Source organism: Mustela nigripes, chromosome 15, assembly GCF_022355385.1.
Source record: "Mustela nigripes isolate SB6536 chromosome 15, MUSNIG.SB6536, whole genome shotgun sequence".
Taxonomy (NCBI): domain Eukaryota; kingdom Metazoa; phylum Chordata; class Mammalia; order Carnivora; family Mustelidae; genus Mustela; species Mustela nigripes.
In genome coordinates, this window is record NC_081571.1 from 14,884,735 (window position 1) to 14,904,419 (window position 19,685).

The window sequence follows — 19,685 nt, forward strand, 5'->3', positions numbered from 1 at the left end:
CCTAAGGCAAGCACCTCGGAGTGATGAGAAGGCAAGGAATCAGGACTGGATGAGAAGCAATTGCATCCAAACTAGTAAAATGCAAATTACTAGGTTAGTTACTTTGGACAGTAGTTGAACGCTGACTCCCTCTCCTATAAAACGAAGATAAAAATGACAGCCACCTCGCAGGGCGATTGTGGAGGCGAAATGAGGAAATACAAAAGGCCATGCTTTGTAACTTGTAGTCTTCTTAACTAGACGCCATCATGTCATTCATTTATCCAACAAGGGGTGATTAAATACCACTCCATTGCAGGCATACTGACAGGTGCTAGGCGGCATTAGCGAGCAGACGGGACAAATTCCCTGCCCTCTAGTGTTTCCCTGCCCTTAGTGGGGCTTTTGGGAAAGTTTGGTCAATGGAAGGTTCAGGGGCTTCCAGATAAGCAGCCATATCCAGTGCACCTATGTGGGAGAGGTTTAGGAAATGTGCTCCTGGAACATAATGATGTTGATTTAAAAGTTGTATTTCTTGTCCTTCTTTGGGATCCTTGTAATACTCCCTATGTTTGTCTCTAATCTGATGCTTGGCACTCATTACTCTGCCTGGTTAGTTACTATGCGCATAAGCCGTGGCTCTAGTGAGATTCAGACTTCAAGACATTATCTTATGTCTTTTTCATCCCTAAGGCTTAGACTCCTCTCCTGATTGACAAGCAGATAGAGTGGTTGGAGCAAGGCTCCTCTCACACACCCAGGAGATAATACCCCTCGTAGGAATGAGTGAGGTGGAGAGGAGGCCTAGGAGATCAGGGATTCCTACAAGGGTCAGTCCGCAGCTTACACTCGAGGCCCCTCTAGAGGCTCTGCCCTCTGGACTTGCCTCTATCCAGAAAAGGGCTGAGTGTCTCTGGGTCCCCTGGCTTCCAGTGAATTTGCATGTTTGCTCTTTTTAAATGCCTGTAGGGCATGGAGTTGTTCCAATTTGGTCCTTCATTCAACCCTCAATCTCTCCTTTTCTCATTCCTCAAGGGCTCCCAGGTTGGCCCATTTCCAAAAAGCAAGGTAGGAACATTCCAAGTGGTCAGACAGGTAGGCAGCCGCATACCTGTCAGCCACACCTCCTCCTCCCCACACCTGGGGAAAGGCGCCAGGCGGTGTGGTGTCCGAGAGCCAGGCCAGCCTTGACCCAAGTTCAGGTGTCTGAGGAGAGCTCAGTTTAGAATTGGCAGTTCTAATTCCTTTTCAAGTACAGCTACAGCAAGAGAAGAACTCCAGGCAATTAGAGAATACTCAGGGTTTTGTATATGTCAGCGGAACGGGTTGCAGGGGAAAGTTGCCACACTGCTACTCTTTGTGGCAAAACACCCAGCATTCTTAGTTGGTACTTCTTGGCATCCCAAGGCTTATCACTCTCATTCCACAGATCAGGATGTCCAGGCGTATTGCCACTTAAAATATTAATTGCTTTCTTTTTTATTCCGAAAGTTTGGAATGTCTAGAAAATGCCGAACTTTGCCGTACTCAGAGGAGTCTTCAAGAATCTAAGCAACACGAGTCATCCCCGGGCACCTCCTCCTAACTTCAGCACAGTGCACGAGAAGAAAGCACGGACTGTCTGAGAAGTTCAAGACGTCAGATGAATGATCGCTACAGTGAGATCCAGCCTCCATGTGTTTACATTCTTGACTCCTCTAGTTCTGGAAGGAGGCCCAGGACAATGCCGTGGGGATGGGCTACACGGAGTTCTCAGAATCCCAGTGCCTGGAAGGTAAATTCCTAAGTGTGACTCACAAACATTTATCCTCCTGTGAGGCGGTGTGGTTCCCTTTGAGAATTCCTGTTATTTTCTGAGCAGCAGAGAGATACTGATTGGAATCTATCAGAATAGAGCAGACAAGTGTTTGTGTGTAAATGGTAGGGCACCATCGGCTGTGTCTTGCTGGCTTCATTTTGGGGGCACGCTGGTGTGCGTGCGCGAACACATCCCAGCTGTGTTTTCTTTGCATTGTTCTGTCTCCAAGTTTCTTTCTAGTTTCAGCAAATATTGTTATTTTAATTATTGTTGACATGTCTGGAGCTCTCCAGCTGTGGGCTCTGGGCTGCCTGTTCTAACTCGGATCTCACAGGATGGCCAGAAGGCTGTCGGGTATTTTGTGTTCTGCCTCAGATTCTGACGATAACCTTCCCGTCTCACCCTTATCTTCCAGGGACGTGGGAAGTATCTGTGGGATCTGTGGATTTTTGTTGGAAGCACGGAAGGAAATTTCTTTCCCAAGCCTAATAAAGAAAAGGTGGTCTGAACTCAGACCAGATTCCAGATATAGTAGCTAAGGATGGCAGAAGGGAAAGAAGGAAAGAAACTCTGGTCTTCAAAACTGGCTCTGGGCTGATGAGAAAAAGAATGCCGGAACCACCCTACTTCCTGACTTCTTGTCACGTGAGCCCATGAATTTCCTCCTCTTGAGGCCATCTTGGGACAGCTTTCTGTTCCTTGTAGTGGAAAACTCCCCAGACACAGGAAGTCGAAGATTCTTCCAATGGTGCAAAGATCCCGAGAACAGGGAGAAGTCGACCTACGCCTTCACTGAACAACCACGGGTGGTGGCCTGAGTGATGGCTAATAATCATTTTTTCTTAGAAGAGTTTTCAAAGTGGTGATGAAACTGGCACTTCTGGTGAAAAAAATTTTTCCAGGTGAAAAATAGAGAGCAGAAGAAAGCATTTTAAAACTGTTGCTTCTGAGGGCAGCCTTGTCATCACCACAGGCGGGCGGCCGCTTCAGACCCCTCAGCTTCATTACGAGGAAGACCCAGTGGGTGTGAAATGTCTTCCTGCTGGTAGTCACACAGGGACCCACACAGGTTTAATTCTCTGCTGTCACCATTTGGAAATTCTTAATAATTTATGAACAAAGATCTCACGTTTTCATTTCTCACGAGGCCTTGCCAGCTCCCTAGCAGGTCCTGGGCTCCTGTACCTTGAAAGAGCAGCTCGGACACCCTCTCTGAAGAGGGCAGTATGGTGGTCAGAAATGCGGCGTTCATTTTACAAGCAGCTTGCCTGTGATCGCTCATTTTACAGGTTAAAATGGTGAACGGGGAGTATTCCCTTGGTCTTGTTTTTCCTTTTCTCTCTTTTGTCTTCCATGCAAAAGCCCGGCTCTGAAAAATCAAGGACTCAGAGTATAATCTGAGAAGGTCCCAGAGCATCACTTAACTCATCTGAGGGAGGCAAGGGGACCGTGAGGAACAGCTAGCGGGTAGGAGACACTTGTACTGAGTAGGAAGTGTCTTCCCAGCATCACTGAGCTTTTGAAACTTACTGTTCTATTGTTCTATTAGAAGGAGAGGTGGGGCATCTGAGCCCTGCATTAGAATTCGAATTTCACCTAAATAATATTAAATCTCCTACTTGGCATCCCTTTTATGCTAATCCTTTCAGTACTTGATGATGCTTATCGGGACTTCCATTTCCTTTTCTTCAGAAATGTGCTTGGCTGATGAAGAAAGGTTAGTCTTATTCGGAAAGAGAAAGGTTCCTAGGCACCAGATGCGGCGGGTTCTGATTCGGAGCTCTGCAGGCTTGGCCTCTCCCCGCAGTGACTTCGTATCTGTCAAGAGAAGCATGACCTGTGCCTCTGTGCACCGCGGATTTAGGGCAGAAATAAAAGCTCAGCCAGCAGAGCAAGGATCCTCTCACACGCGGCTACGTCAGAATACAAATGGTTTATAAGCAAAGGCTAAACTTCCTTATTTCAGCTGGGGCCAGCTGCGCGGGGGAGAATGGACACACGGTGTTTCATCATATATAAACTGTTGTGCACTTGGGAGTGTAGGAGGCCAACTGTTGGCCATGTTTCAGGGTCCCGTGGGGCTGCATTCAACTGTCAGTAATGAACGCTCTGGTGGAGATGAATGCTTAGCATGAGGGAGAAGGGGCCGGCTCACTGCAGGAAGCCTCCTTCCTGAGAGCCGGGATGAAGCCAGAAGAGAGTCTGGGACGGTGCTTCAAGGTACTGTGTACAGGGAGGCACCACGGGGGCCAGTCAGCATGGTGTGGAGGAAAGGTGTTCTGCAATGTTCTGGTTTTCTATGACCCAGGGGCTGAGGTTTCAAGATCTCATGCAGACCTGAATCTTTGTAGTTCCAAGGAGGTGCTACTGGCAAAGAAAGAACAGTCTGTGTGGTGTATGTTCCCTCCCTCTTGCTCTTGTCCCCTCTTTCCTTATGGATTCATTCACTTGTATTGGCTCTTGGTCACTCTTAAAGCTCTAGAACCATCTTCCTTTCAAGCCTGGTTTTACTTCTCCATTGCACTTGTCCTGTTTTCTCTCGTTCCCTTCTCATTAACCCTTTCCTTCTTCACGGGGACTAGAATGGGATCTCTGTGTGCTTCCCACACTCTGTGACTTCCCAGGTGGGAAGCCCCGCAGGTGCGGAGTGCTTCGTAAGAGAGTAACGGGCTCTGGCGAAAGTCCCTTGGATATCTTACATGTTCTTCCTTCAGACCGATACAAGACAGGTTTGCCTTATTCATTTTGGTTAAAGCTGGAATCAGTATTTATGTCCTTGAAATGAGTTTTTTTGCCTACAGAGCTTTGCCAGCACATTTTTTTCAGTAAGGCATTCTTCCAGATTGAAAAAAACAGTCAGAGGCTTGATGTGGAGACTGAGAATAAGCCAGTGAGCCAGGACTAAGGAAATTCTGGTGCCCAGTGCCCTCTCGATTTGCAGGACTTTTACTTCAGACGGGAGACTGGACCCGGTAACAGTGGTCTTACCAGGGCTACCCATTTTTCAGAATCTGCAGGGGTCTTGAGTGGTTTCCAGTCAACACTAAACACTGTGTGGTGAGTAGAACAGAGGTACTACAATTCATTTATTTCCACCCAACTTTGTTCAGGAAAGAATTCAAGGTGACTTAAAATGATCTACAAAATGTATAAGATACCATTTAAGATTATAGATAAGAAAATTTGAGCAAAAGGAAAATCAAGATAGAAAGAGTAGCTGAAACTAGTAATAATGTACAAAATTCATACCAAAATTTTACATTTATCTACCACAGGCAGAACACACATTTGGCTCCAATCTTTCTAGCATTTAATATGGAGGGGAAAACATAACCAGTTGTTCTTTTTTGTTTGTTTGTTTTTGAGATTTTGTTTATTTATTTGACAGAGAGGAGAGCACAAGCAGGGGGAGCAGCAGGCAGAGGGAGAGGGAGACACAGACTCCTCACTGAGCAGGGAGCCTGACGTGGGGCTTGATCTCAGGACTCTGGGATCATGACCTGAGCCGAAGGCAGATGCTTAACCAACTGAACCACCCAGGGGTCCATAGATGTTCTTAATATAACAAACGAACTAGTTGTCTAAAAAAACCCACAATGTTTTCAGGCTTTAGGGCTAGAGAAAAACTATTCCATGATCATAGCATGAATACCACCTCACATAATAATCAACATTATTGACAAAATCTTGACAGTGCGTTTATCAATGAGTTTTTAGGGCCATTTCTCCAAGTGTGCCTCAGTGGTAGGGATGTTATCCCCCCGAGTCCACTGGGACAAACAATTCTCACAGGTGGCAGTAGAGCATAGTTTTAAAAATCTGGACTCTAGAATTAGCTTTTCAAGCAAGTGTTGGCTCCACCATTGCTACCTGGCAGAAACAATTCCCCTAGGTGGATATGGCAATAAATGAGACAGTGAATGTAAAACCATGAGGATAATGCCTAAAACATGCTGGGTCCTCAAGAAAGAGTATCACTATGAAGCTAATGGCATAGATGGACTGCATTTCCTTTAGGTATTTCTGAACAAACACTGTTTTCTCTTAATAGAGCTTTTGCTGAGAAACATTCACTGGTCACACATTATAATGTTTAGGACAAAATATTTTTTTGATCTTGGTAAAAGGCAGAGCCAAAGACTCTAAGAGAATTAGCCAGGAGGAGGGATGAGTTTTATATACCCTTGGGAAAATTTAGAAGCTTGGAAAAACACACGTCTGAATAAAAGGCTACCTTCCACAAAAACACAATCTTGGGGCTGTGCTAACAAAACAACAAAAGTACAATTGAGGTCACAAAGTCCTATGCATAAGGTGTGTTTGCAATGCTGTAAGGGTAGCGGAAGAGATCAGAGTGGGCATTTCCATATATTCACCTAAGACCACCTCTCCAGCAAGTTTTCTCATAAGATATCCATAGATCATCTACTTTGATTAATGAGCAATTCTGGTAAAAACTCTAAAATAAAAAAAAAAAATAATAGTTAAGTAACTACATTCATTGGATTGCTCTATTTGGATTTTATTCACAAGTCAATGTTGGGGCATCTGGTAAGCACTATAGTTTTAGAAAAGGGGTCTGTTGACCTTTTTTCTGAGAAATAACAGGCAAGCTACTAAGGCCATTTCTCAAAACAAAATAGTCCTTACCACCACAATAGTAATTAACAGCAATGACTCCTGCCCTCCACTATGGCATCAAAAGAAATGGGAGAAAATGTATACCTGTATATTCTCTAGATTCGGAGTGGAAAGGCAAAAGGGGAGTACACATTTGATGCCACACAAAGATGGCGTCAAATGAAGAAGTTACTCCTATTCCACTCCATTGAAAAGTGGTGTCTGATTCATCAAGAGACCATCCTGATTTTAAGTGTGGTCTCAGTATCGGAGTAGATACAAGCATCAATAGCCAGGGTCCATGAGTTCATGTAGCTCAGCTCATTCCTGTTCACTGAGCCCAAGGCCAAGGGTGAATCAGTAAAAACGGCAAGTAATTTTAGGTGAGCATGGCTTATTCACATTGTATTAAAGAATCTGATGCACGAAAGCCATTGGAGAACAGTTAGTTGCCTGAAAATACACCCACTACCCAAGGCTGCAATTTATCAAGTGGGAATATGGGGTTATTTTGGGACAGAATGTCTAAGAAATGAATGGGTGTTGATTTGGAGGAGCACAGTTTGGGCCTAGTAAATTAGAGAATGGGTGGCACTCTGGGTCCAGTCATGGGACACCATTACGCTGGTCCCCAAACAGTCATGGAGACAGAAAATGATCTCTGTGTATTTTGTTTGGCTTGAGATTTTCAATGTACAAGATGAAGGCAGAGTTGACTTAGCAGATACTGCTTTCACAGTTCACTTGCACATTTTAAAAAGATGGAAATAAATTTATCTTTGGTTCAGGTTTAAGTTTTTCTGGTCGTGGTGCCAAAGGAAGGAAGGAAGGAAGGAAGGAAGGAAGGTAAGAAAGAAAGAAAAAGAAATCGAGCGAGCTCCTGGGTGGCAGTTAGTTAAGCGTCAGACTCTTGTTTCTTTTTTCCCCTCTCCCTTCATTTTATTTTTTCAGTGTTCCAGGATTCATTGTTTATGTACCATGCCCAGTGCTCCATGAAATCCATGCTCTCCTTAATACCTACTACCAGGCTCACCCATCCCCCAACCCCAGGCTCACCCAGCCCCTTATCCCCTCCCCTCCAAAACCCCCAGTTTGTTTCAGAGTCCATAGTCTCTCATGGTTTGTCTCCCCCTCCGACTTTCCCCAACTCCCTTCTCCTCTCCATCTCCCCAAAACCCTTGGTTTTGGTTCAGATTGCAATCTCAGGGTCGTGAGATCGACCCCCACATTGGGATCCACCCCCCTGCAGAGTCTGCTTGAAATTCTCTCTCCTTCTGCCTCTGCCCCTCCAGCTTGTGCTCTCACTCTCTCTCTAATAAATAAATAAATCTTTTTTAAAAAGGAATAAAAGGAGATATAAAAAACTAATTCTTTTCTCAAAAAAACAATAAAACGGATGGAGGAATGTTATGAAATCAGTGATGGCAGTGGAGTAATTATGAAAAAGGAAATGCAGTGTAAATCGTAACTCCCACTTTCTAGGGAATGCAAAATTGACAGCATGGGGTACACACTACTGACACACAAAAGTATGAACATGAATTTCCCCTCAGAGAAACGAACAAACAAAACCCAACCAAACAAACCAAAAAAACCATGAATTTTCCCTCAGGACGTCATTCAAGCTGCCAGTGAGGAAACACCCTCATACAGCTTGACCGGATGTAGCCTGGGCAAATTAAATACTGACTTATCGAGATCACAGTGCCTTTTATTTTCAGTGAGCATGCTTTAGGTGATGCTGGGGAGATGTGACTTTGTCCAGCGTTCCATAAATCCAGGCCCGTGTTTGGGATTTACAACCATACCTGATCGAGGCAGTTGCTACGCAGATATCTGAGTGCTTGCTGAATACTCTGAGGCAGGGGCTGTCCTGTTCTCTGGACGTGAACTATGAGAGGAACACCAAAGACAGTCTTGTCTTTGTAATCAGGAACTTTCATCCTCTTCATGAACTTTGGAACTGACCTAGAATTCACAGAAACCAGGTCATGCAAACCTCTTGGGGCAGCCTGTGGGGAGAGGCTGTGAAAGCAAGCAAGAGGAAAGCCAAGCTTTTGTTGGAACAACCAACATGCACAGGGGGAATTCAACATCTCCCTCTTAATTAATCACATGACATGGAAGTACTCTGTGGGCCCCTTGCCTATGTTAGATCTCTGACTATAAAACAGCATGATTCACGTTGGCGGAATGGATTTATGGCTCTGTTCTCAAGTCAAGGGGACAACTTTCCACTTTAATTGTGAAGGACACACCTCTCAAGAGATAAGCACTTGTCCCCAATAAGACGAAACAAAACAAATGGAAAAACTGTAAGAATTAGAAATTAACTGGGGTTGGAGGAGAAGAGGAAACACTTCTTGGCTATATCCTTACTTCTCTAGAATCGGCTGTACTTTTTTAAAGGAAATTTTAATACAAAAGGATATATTCATTCGACATGCAATTTATAACTTCCCAAAATGTTTTTCTAAAGGCACTGTCGATTTCTCTCTATACATCATATATAACATAAGACAAATAATGACATATTTTATATTTTTTCAACCCCCCCAGCTCATCTAAAACAGGTCCATATTTAGGTTTCAACACCTGCTTTTGTCAGTTCCCTATGACAAAGATTTACTGCATATTTTTGTTCTTATTTGCCACTGAAGTCCAAGCCGGAATGCATTTGAAGATTTAAATGCCCTTTGAATGAATCAGTGCTCTAAGTGGTAAGCCCTGCATTGAGCCAGAAGGTACAAGTGATAGCTGTTTCTTTGCAAACTGCCAGAATTCTTTTATGGACAGTTCTTTTTAATGCCTCTGTTCACCATTCATCACCCTTTTCTTGTCTTTATTTCCTTCTCGAGACCTGACTGCTTTCCCTGGAAGCTAAACAGGAGCTACAGATAAAGCCCGGGCTCCCAGCAGTGCTGCATCCCGTCCGCGCTGCTGTGGCAGAGAAGGTGGACCGGGAGGCAGAACTGCCGCCTTATTTTCGGGACATCGGCAGTGAAGGCCACGAGGGGCTTCTTTAGAGGTCCGAATTTCACTACCGAAGCTTTGCAACTGGGTACTTCGCTCTACAACAAAGGATCCCCTCCTGAGCGAACGCGCTACGCACCACGTCCAGCCGTGTTTGTTGGACATGGAGTACTTCTCCATGATGGCCGTGAGGCGGAGCAGCGAGAAGCGCTGGAGCAGGTTCAGCTGGCCGGCCGTCTGGTTGCTGATGTGCGGCACTGTGGACGCCTGGGGCTGGTGCGAGAGCTGGAAACTATTCCACCGGAGTCGCCTTTACCAGAAAGACCGCCAGAGAAGCCAGTCACCAAATGTATGCGTTATTGGAAAACACAGGATGTTACTGATTTTTAAGTGGCTAATCAACATAGCTTCCGAGCCAAGAGAAATCACAAAGCAAATGGAACAGAAGACACCAATGCAGAGAGGAAACGTCAGGCACTACGGCTTTCAAGTCTGATACATCCGGGAAAGGTTTTAATAAGCCTAATATATTTTATGTGTTTATTCCTAAGTTTGTTCCCGAAGTGTTGAAAGCAGCTGAGACAGTGCATGTGTGCGTGTGTGTTGAGAGAGAGACAGAGGGAGAGCTTGAGATGGAGAGCAAGATATAGAATGTTCTGGAACATTTGGATCGTTTTTGCACTGCCTTCCCATCTGCATTCGAATTCTCCTGCTGTAGACATGGAACCTGAAGGTGGCAGGCACAGAGGAAGGAGCACTGCGGAAGAGATGACAGGTCAGCGAACCCCCAGGGACATATCCACCTCCACAAGAACACAGCAGCATGTACAGTATGACTGTTTCCACTAGTGACGCTCTTCCGGGGCCATTTCTTGCAGGTGTTTCTGAATCTGTCTTTGTAAAATAGCTTTATGTACTTGGTAATTGGCATTTTTAAGCCAAAATAAACTTGTGAAGTATACACCTTAGGTCTCAGAAGTTTCTCACAGGATTAAAAAAAAAAAAAAGTTTAAAAATCTGAGGTAGGGACGTTTTAATTAATATGGCAACAAGGTCATGGGAAGCACCTGCAAACAGGCACCGGGCCTCTATTTCCAGTGGTTTCCTGACAGTGACTAGCAGAGTGCTCTGCACACACACACACACACACACATTTTCTGGAGTGAAAGTTAAGATTGAATTAAAGGACAAAGAGAAATGAACGTGAGTTAACATGGATTCAATCATCATAACATCTGTAGCAAAGATATACTTCCGTTCATATACTTCCTAACGGCAGATAACAGTTCAAATAGCGTCAGGCACTTAGTAAGCATGCTATAAATGTGTGTTAGATAAACAGACCATAATTACTATGAAGTCGATTAAAAATCATTTCAGAAAATCATGCCACCAACCTGTTTGGCCTGGTCAGAGAGGCCCCTACACCAGAGTCCCTCCTCTCTCGGACCCCAGTGGCCTCCGACTCATTAAGAGATGTTCCATCTCTTTCCATGTCACTGGGTGTCGTCCGACCCTCGGAGACAGAGTTGCCTTCGAAATCTAAGGTGATCTGATTAGGAGATGGGGAGGGGCATAAGCCGGGTTCCCCAACCAATGCATCATGTGTTTGCAGTTCAGGCAAGACATTTTTTGACCAGTCGTCCACTACCTCTTGGAGCCCATTGACATGGTGCAAAATGTCATCTAAATGAGGGAAGAGGTCATCTTTCTCCAAGTCCAGAAGATCTCCTGTACTGGCGTACAAATGGGAGCCCGGGACGTTGTCGTAGATACTGACTCTGCTCGCTCTGTGGCAGGACGCCATGAGCCTAGGCTCCCTGGCCCCGGGGCCCTGCTGTCTGCCCAGGGAGATGCTGCCGGTCCTCCAGTTAACCCCATTGCTACTGTCTGTTGGTGAGAGGCTTTCGATAGACAGCGCCTTGGGGAACGTACCCGGTTTGTGATCCTTGGGGATGTGCACCACCAAGTTCTCTTGGGAATGGAACTCATGCATGTGGTTCTGATTGCCTGCATCCTGCAGGGCTGTCCCGGCCAGCACGTCCAGGTCTTCCAAGTACATGCCCCCACGCTTGTTGGCCTCCTGGCACTTCCGTTCCTTCAGGCCGGGCGTGCTCACCCCACTGCTGCTGTTTTCTGACTGGCTGCTCTCCCTAACCCATTTGCTGGCACTCAGGAGCCCTTTGGTGCAGGCAGTGGGGGGCGAGCTCTGGAGATCTCCGTTTGGAATGGGGACGCACTGCATGGCCTTGAAGGCCTCCGGCTCCTGCTGCAGCACAGGCCCGCTGATCACCAAGCCCCCGGTCCGCCCCGGCCCCTTGTGCCTTCCATGTGCTCCCTTCCCTCTGAGAGTTTCCATGCGTTTCAAAAATGACTTGGCTCTGGTCCTGGTGGGTTTCTCATTCTTTGGGTGGAGGGGGTAGTTAAGAACGTCTCTGGGGGACTGTGGGAGGCCGCTGCTGAGGAACGTGGCATCCAGCATGACCGGGCTGTCGGGGCAGGACTGGCTGGGGCAGTCGAACGGCTCCCGGCCAGCGCTGTGGCTGCTGCCCGGCTGGCTGCGGCTGTCACTCCCTCCGCTGCTTTCGCTGTGAATGGAGCAGACCTCGGGCTCACTCAGGTCTGTGAGGACGCTTTCACTGCTCGTGGTGTTTCTCATCCTCACGTCTCCCAATGACCCATTCCGGTCTCCTCCGGGGAACAGCGTGTGCAGGTCGTCCACACGAGACCACCGACGGCTGGTTCTTTGGAAAGTCCATTTGTTGCTGATGCAGAGATCTTCCTCATCTGAGTCGTCACCCTGAAAAACATCAGAGAAAATGCTCATCTCCAGGCAGCTCGGATGCAGTGGGAAACCGGGGAGCTCAGAGGCGAGGTACTTCCCCTTCCCTTCCTTCCTTCCTTCCTTCCTTCCTTCCTTCCTTCCACGCCTGTCTTCTCGCCATCCCTCTGTCCTTCCACCATCTTCCCTCCCGTACGCCCTCCTCCTCCTCCTCCCCCGTGGCTGGAGGATCTCTTCTCAACCTGCCAAGCTTTCTTCCCTTCAGTTTTCATAGTTTCTGAATCCTTCCTTCCTCTCCAAGAAGTTTTCCTTGACTGATTACAAAGAGGTGTAATTACCGTCTCACTAGATGTCTAAATATAAAACACCTGCAAGTTCTCTTGTTCAGAAACTTACTCCAGCCATAAAAGGCACTTACTTCTTTCCTGAAACCTCTTCACTGAGCCCCAGGACCCTATTTCCAGCTTCCCTCTTCTGAACCTAAGCATCAGTTTATCTCAAAGCTAACACTCCTTACTTTAGTCTCCCAAACATGATTCCTACTGTGTATTCCCCTGTACAAATTAACAGCAAAATTACTCACTGAATTCCTCTAAATAGAAACTTGGGAGCCATTCTAGACATCACTAGTTGAGGAGGGTCCAATACAGCTTGCTGGTTTTCTTTGGCCAGCCTTCTTGTTTTTAATCAACTCTGAAGCTCAATGCCTTTGGCAAGGCGTGCATCTCTGGGCTGCGGCAGCCCCCAGGCTCTGCCCTGTCTTCCACTCTGTGCCTCATGCATTTCTTTGACCTATCTGGGTGCTGCCTGAGTATGAATCGCCTGTGAGATGCCAGCCTGGGCTCCCTGTGGCCTCCCTGTGGTAAACGAGACAGCCTCGTTTACCTTTGCAAATCCTTGTGCTCAGGACAAACCTTGATCTACGGCAAAAAACAACAATCTCCTTCCAAGATGAATGGATTCACCGGCTTCTTCCCCTGCCTCGTCATGCATATTATCCAGACTCAACTCTGAAATGACTTTCCGATCTTTTCCCTCATTCATCTCTTCATTCCCATTCCCTTTGTGTAGGCCCTTGGCACCTCTGTCTGGGTCGATTACAGTAAAAGCCTGGCTAGAATCCTTGTCGCCAGAGTCTTCCGCATCTAAACAGCTTTCCACAGGGCGATCCAAATACGATCGTGTAATTTTCCACCTTTGAAGCCTTCAGCATCCCTTGGCCTTCACAGAAGTCTTTAGGGTGGCATTCAAAGCCCTTTCAACCTGCCTGCCATGTACTGTTCTTGCCTCATTTCAGTTGTGTCTCATAAGTTCACTGCACTCTGCTCTCTGGTCCGCATTGTTTGAAGCCTTCCCTCACTGTTCCAAGGCAATGACTAATTTTCCCCCCGAGCTTTATAGCATTTGGATTAGATCTTTGTTGTAGCATTTATTCTAATGACAACTTAAGCTCATACCACTCGCATCCACCGTCAGTCGTAAGAGGTAAGCTCATCAAAAGAAGGGCTAGTGTTTCAGGGTCATATTTATATCCTCCCCAAGGTCAAGCACATAGTAACTGTTCCATGTTTTTTTTTATTATCTGAATTAAGTTGATTCCATTTTACTCTGGCATCTGGTTCTAAGACCTGCTTCCAAATTCTGGTAACTTCAGTGAAGGGCTCAGATGATTGTTTGCAAACTGCTTACTTTTTCCAAAGTAAGTTTCTATCACTCATGAAATGGGACGAAAACCAGGCCCCGCCTCACAGGTTTGCTGAGGGAGTTAAATGAAATAATGCATTTAGTCGGGCCTTGTTGAGGAGTATTTGTTTGTTATTTTCCAGGGTTGGCTCAAATGCTTATCTATTTGTTGCCTATCTAAGAGGACTGCTTACCTATCTTTTTACGTATCTAATGACCATTTTAACTCCCCTTAATTTTTTAATATATTCTGGTCTGGAAGAAAAGTAAACAGATGCTCCATCAATAAATACTGGCATCTCCCCATTCTCACTTATTTCTTGAAAATTTAGATTCATATGAGTTGTACTAAGTGACAAATTCAGAACATTCATGTATGATGGAAGGTGGAAGAAAGTAAAACAAACAAAAAACCAAACAAACTAAGGTACTAATGGAGAGTTCCACAGCTTTGGGATCACATTGGGAAATTAGCTTTGAGTTCAAAAAAAGGTTATATGAAGCTTTGGCAAAAAAGTTTAAAAAGATGTACAAATGGAAAAAAGGAAAGATTCTAGGATGATGAATCAAAGTTATACTTTTTCCGTAGCATTTTTGATTTCCCTTTTCCTGTGACTGACACAAGACTTGATATTTGAGGGCTATTTATATATTAGGCACCATAATAGGTTGAAGCTTGAGCCCACTGGATTTTCATATCACATTTCAGGAAGCTAGTGATAAGAAGTTGATATTAAGTGATCATTCCGAAAGAGCCCTTTCAGTAAATACTTTTTGAGGAGGCCAGGAAAGGATAACTTCTAAAGAAAAAGTAGATATTTTAAATAGAAACTATGCTATTTGGTGTGAGCTCCAGCGAGTTCTCTCTCAAGCTAGCCCAAACTGAGTTACTGGTGCTAACAAACCACATACTAGTTGGATAAGGATTCCTTTATTTTGGTCAAGAAAAGATGCCAAGCTGGGCACGGTGGCCTGGGACTGGAAAGTCTGCCCCTGACTGCTAGACTCTAAGAGCTTATTATGCTAGCTCTGAGTAACAGAAAGGTATTTACAATCCAACCAAGTCATGTGAAACAGTGGTAAACTCCTGGAAAAAAGGCCAGTGGTTCAGGGGAATTTTGCAGTATTTAGGTCTTTTGAACCAAAACAAACACATGAAAACCAAAGCAAAACAAAAACAAAAGCAAAACAAAGAAAAAAGAAAAAACACCCATTTTCCTTTTGTACCTTGTGCATATAATTATTATAGTATGTCCCAAGGGTTGTGACATGATTCTGTTCTTTCCACCAGTGCAGAATCTTTCAAGGTATTGATAGTACATACAATAAAATATTTTTATTGTATGTACAATAAAAATACATACAATAAAAAATTTTCCATAGGAGCTTAAAGCACACATATATTACAATAAACAAACAAACTAATGCTATAATAAAAATCCTTGTTTATACTGATATTTCATAATCTAGTTCGGTCTGTTTCATTTTTAAAAAATATTGTTCCTTACCCACCCAACTGATTTCACAACCCACCAATGGGTCAAGTTCCACCATATGAAAATCACACTGCCCTAGATTGAGTTGTTAAAAGAAAAAATCAGGGCCCAGCAGACTATCATGCATAGAGCAGACTCTCCAGTAATAATTACGGAAGTGTACAGATTAAGAGATGTTGAGATTTCACCTGTTTGGTAATTTTTTGAGACTAAAAACAGTAAGATTACTTAGAAATGCAAAGTGGAAATTTCTAGGAGTCAGATAGATGTATTTATGAGAAAAAGACACACCAAACAAACTTTAATCCCATCTCAATGGCTTAGTAGACCATGGAAATCCAGACACGTCTGGATTCTATCAAAAGAACTGACAGGAGGTTCTCATGATATTGTTGTGGCCAAGATGGCTAATTGTGTTTGATGTCACGAGAGTTTTGCTGGTGACTGGTAGAGTAGCTCACACCAAAGAGTGTGATCAAAAGGCTGAATGCAACTAAGGGAGAGATCTCTGAAGGATGCCTCAAAGTTATGTCCATTTTAAGAATAATTTGAATAAGCCAGGATAATTCACATTTTTAAAGTATGAATACGGCCCAAGGTAATTCGCTAAGTGATCTTGAACAAGGTACCCTTTTTGAGAGTCAATTTCCTCAGCTGTAAATGGGAATGATAATAATACACATCTAGCGTGATCTGTCCACATACCCAAAAGAGATTAAATGTGAAATGCCACATAAGTCTTAAAGGGCAATATAAAGCTAATTACTGTTTTTAGAGACTGGTGATACCGAGATGTATAAAGATCTTAACAGAATTGAAGGATGGCCTGCCTGATAATAAGATGAAATGTCGTGAAGTAAAATATAAAGACCCTAACTTCAAAAATTAACTATAGCGCGTGCAGGATGGAATAGATTTAATGTAATAGCAGTTCCTATTAATAGCTTTGTGAGTTGTAGATTTCAGCTTAATGCAAATTCACCATGTAATCTGGTTAACAAACTGAGACACTAACTTTAGGATATCTGATCAGAGCATGGATCTCAAGACTTCAGGTTGGAGCCCCACTGTGTTGTGCCCTGGTCATAGCCATCGGAAACATTCTAAGAGGTGCATGGAAAGGGCTGTATTTCTGGAGAACAGTAATCAGGATAGCCAAGGACCTAGGAACCACAATTCCCCTGAACGATGATTGAGAGAACTAAGAGTCTGGTTTAGAAATGAGAAATTCTAGACCAGAGCTATTCAAAGTGTGGTCAAGGGGCTGCCAGTCCCCAGACTGAGCAATCTTCAAAGAGGTCAGTACAGACCTTATTGAAAATACAGCTTCACTTAGTTCATCTTGAATAGAAGGTAAAAAGGAATACTTTAAGCTTTTAAAAATTACTTTAAAACCCCTTCTCCAATTGTAGTCAGTATGCTCTGTAAGACTGGTTTCTTTATGAGGACTAGGATTAAAACAAACAAACAAAATTTAGGTACACGTTCTTCCCCATGAATATAGTGTTGTTGGCAATGCAGCCTAAATTAGGGAACAAACAGGAAACTTGCTGTCATGAATACTCACAGTCTTAGCATTTGATCCAAGTGTGTGAATAGGCATTTAATATGGGAAACTGCTATTTCAAAGTAAACTTTTTGTTTGGTTACAACAGCTGAACAAGAAAAAGGTGATGAGTGTAATCACAATTCTTATCAATTGCCTATACATACACTTTCAATAAAATTGTGAGCAGTTTTTGTAACTCTTTTCTATTTTCCATTATATTTGGCTTGATTATATTCACCAGAATGCAACTTTTGTGTTTGTTGAGTCTAATAATACAACAGTGAGGTTTATATTTTCTATAACTTTTTTCATTTCATATTTCTAATAATTCATTTGTACTGAATTTTACAAAACTCGTAAGTGGCAGACTGGAAATTAAAACTAAAACAAATAGAACCCCAAGTCACTCACTGTAGACAGTTTGAGAAACTTTGTTCTAGATTGAGCAGAAGTCAGAAAACTGTCTGTAAAGGGTCACAGATATTAGGCTTCTGGGGCACGAAGTTTCTGCCACACCTACTCAACTCTGCTGTTATAGCCAGAAGGATGAGTGGGCTTTGTTCTAATACAGCTTTCACTTTCTTTACAAAAACAGGAACAGTGGTTTGCCAACCCCCAATCTAGAGGATAGAGCTGAAGGGTTGCCGTATGAAAAGCGAAATCTCTATTTCGGTGCTTCTTCAGAGGAGAGAGCTAGAACCCAACTTACTAAAGTTTAGATCAAATAGCTTATTATCTGGAAGACTTCTAATAATTAGAAAGAAAATCAACTGCCTTGCAATGCAGTGAGCTCATCATGTCTGGAGGCTTACAAGCAGAGGATGAGTGACCTATGAGCGATGCCCGCAGAAGTAACTTCTGTAGTGGATGAGAGGCTAGAAGAGATGACAGAACATCCCTTCCAACTCATAGATCCTCCTGTTCTAGGATACTTCCATGCAATTTTCTTCAATTCAAGACTGTAATACTTTCCAGCTAAGTGAATGCTGGAACAAAATGTCATTTTTCTCTCATTTGACCCTGCTGTTTGGAGCTGTAGAGTGGGGTCTAATCTGGTGGGAGAGACGGGGGCCTGTGTGACAGGCGGGGAGTGGGTGAAGTGGAACAGAGACCAGGCCCCTGGGCAACAGCTGCAGCTCCTCTGAAACGCTGATGGGCGCCCAGGCCAGGAGAGGCCGGCTGCAAGGTGGCAATTAGTCATGGTTTCTGTGTCGCTTTCCTCCTTTGGTCGTGATTTCAGAGAGCTTTATTAAAACTATAACTTTAACCAGAACCTTTTGAAGTCCCTCTTTCTCTCTTGGGAAATCTTCAGGAAGAGTCTTATGTGTGTACGTGTCCTTCTCCTTCCTCATTTAACAGATACTCTCATTGGACTCTTCGGCCTCTGACTGACTTTGAAGAGAAGTCATACCACATAAACAGTCACCGTAACTGGGGGATGTTACAGTCATCACGAAGCAAGGATGAATTGTGTGGTTAATAATGGAGAGGAAACACTTTTCTGAAAACACGTAGGTCTGCCTGTGCTTTGGAGTTTTGGAGTTTTCAATTTAGAGGGAGCGCCGATATTTATTTTTTTCTAAAAAATGAGAACATTCTTAGTGAAATTATATATTCCTCAGAGACAAATGCCAACTAGACATGGCAAAACAATTTTTTTTTTTTTCCTGGTGGACTTTGGCCATATCTTGACACTAGAAACAGGACCCCACCCAAGTCCACAGCTGCAAGAGGTAGCGAATGCATAGTTACATAGAAGTTTAGAATATATCTTCCACGAGAATTAACTGGAGCTGAGTGGCTGAGTCCACCTGTTCAGAAGCTGGAATGTACTACTTGCAGAGCTGTTGGTGGGGTGCCAGTTGCTGGAATGCTTTTTGGCTGGGTTTTAGTAAGTTTTCCAGTGAGGTGTGTGGCCAAGATTGAGAATGATCTTCTCTACCTGACTCTGCCAGAGACAGGGAAGGTTACCTTGAATCTCTGAAGAAACACTTTTCTCTTGTGCAAGGAAAAAATCTTATGGTACTATCTTGAGCGGGGGAGGCTAGAGTGACTTCATTTTTCTTGGGGCTTTACAAATAGCATTTGATCCACAAGAAAAGTACGTGCCTAACTAGGAGGCTTCACCATCCTTCTCTATTTGTGGGCTTGTTTTTTTCTCTCTTGGGTGAACCCACCAAACTCTTCGGAATTAAAAAAAAAAAAAAAAAAATCAAACAAAAAGGAAATGCAAAGCAAAGCAATGAGATTCACTGTGAGAGATCCAGAGATAGATTTCCATGAAGGCATTAAATAAATCGTAGCCTTCTATACAGATGGCAAGAAACATCTCTCTTCTAAAAACAAGAGAAACATATAACCGTATGTATGGCTGGGGAAACTCTGTCTCAGGCCAAGCTTCCGGAGCTCACTCAGACTCCAGCACAGTTCTGAATTCTTTGAAAGGCAAGGAGGGGCAGTTTGGTGCCCAAATATCTGGGCTGAAACCCTGCCTATTTCTGCCTGACTGAGTGAGTCTGTCACTTTGGCCCCTGCATCTGTGACACGGAGCCCATGATGAGGAACAGGGCTGACACACGCTCCGTGCGAGTGATTGCTGCTCACCACACAGTGAAGCCACCCCACACAGCCCTTGCAGAGGCCCCAAAGGGAGAAAGAAGGACTGTGACTCTGGACAGTTGGGCGATTTGGGGATGACCTTCTGTAGAATTACACATGTCTGGGCCTCTGCAGATGAGAGCTGAGGATTATATTTTTATTTCTTGGATTGCCTAAAATGGGGACGTACCTAGAGGAAATACTACT

At 44.2% G+C, this 19,685-nt stretch overlaps 1 protein-coding gene across 6 annotated transcripts in view; it reads right to left on the minus strand.

The window, feature by feature from the left end:
• The window catches only part of STARD13 (StAR related lipid transfer domain containing 13), a 305,130-nt gene that overhangs the window by 15,131 nt on the left and 270,314 nt on the right, over nucleotides 1–19,685 (minus strand). For 4 of the 6 annotated variants that reach the window (XM_059378093.1, XM_059378092.1, XM_059378089.1 and 1 more), the window contains 3 exons: nucleotides 10,768–12,170; nucleotides 9,510–9,680; nucleotides 8,206–8,422 (listed from right to left, as the gene is read on the minus strand). In XM_059378093.1, coding sequence (XP_059234076.1) covers nucleotides 8,206–8,422; nucleotides 9,510–9,680; nucleotides 10,768–12,170 — 1,791 coding nt within the window. The remainder of the gene's footprint in view (nucleotides 1–8,205; nucleotides 8,423–9,509; nucleotides 9,681–10,767; nucleotides 12,171–19,685) is intronic. The other 2 variants (XM_059378091.1, XM_059378090.1) reach the window with 1 other exon arrangement.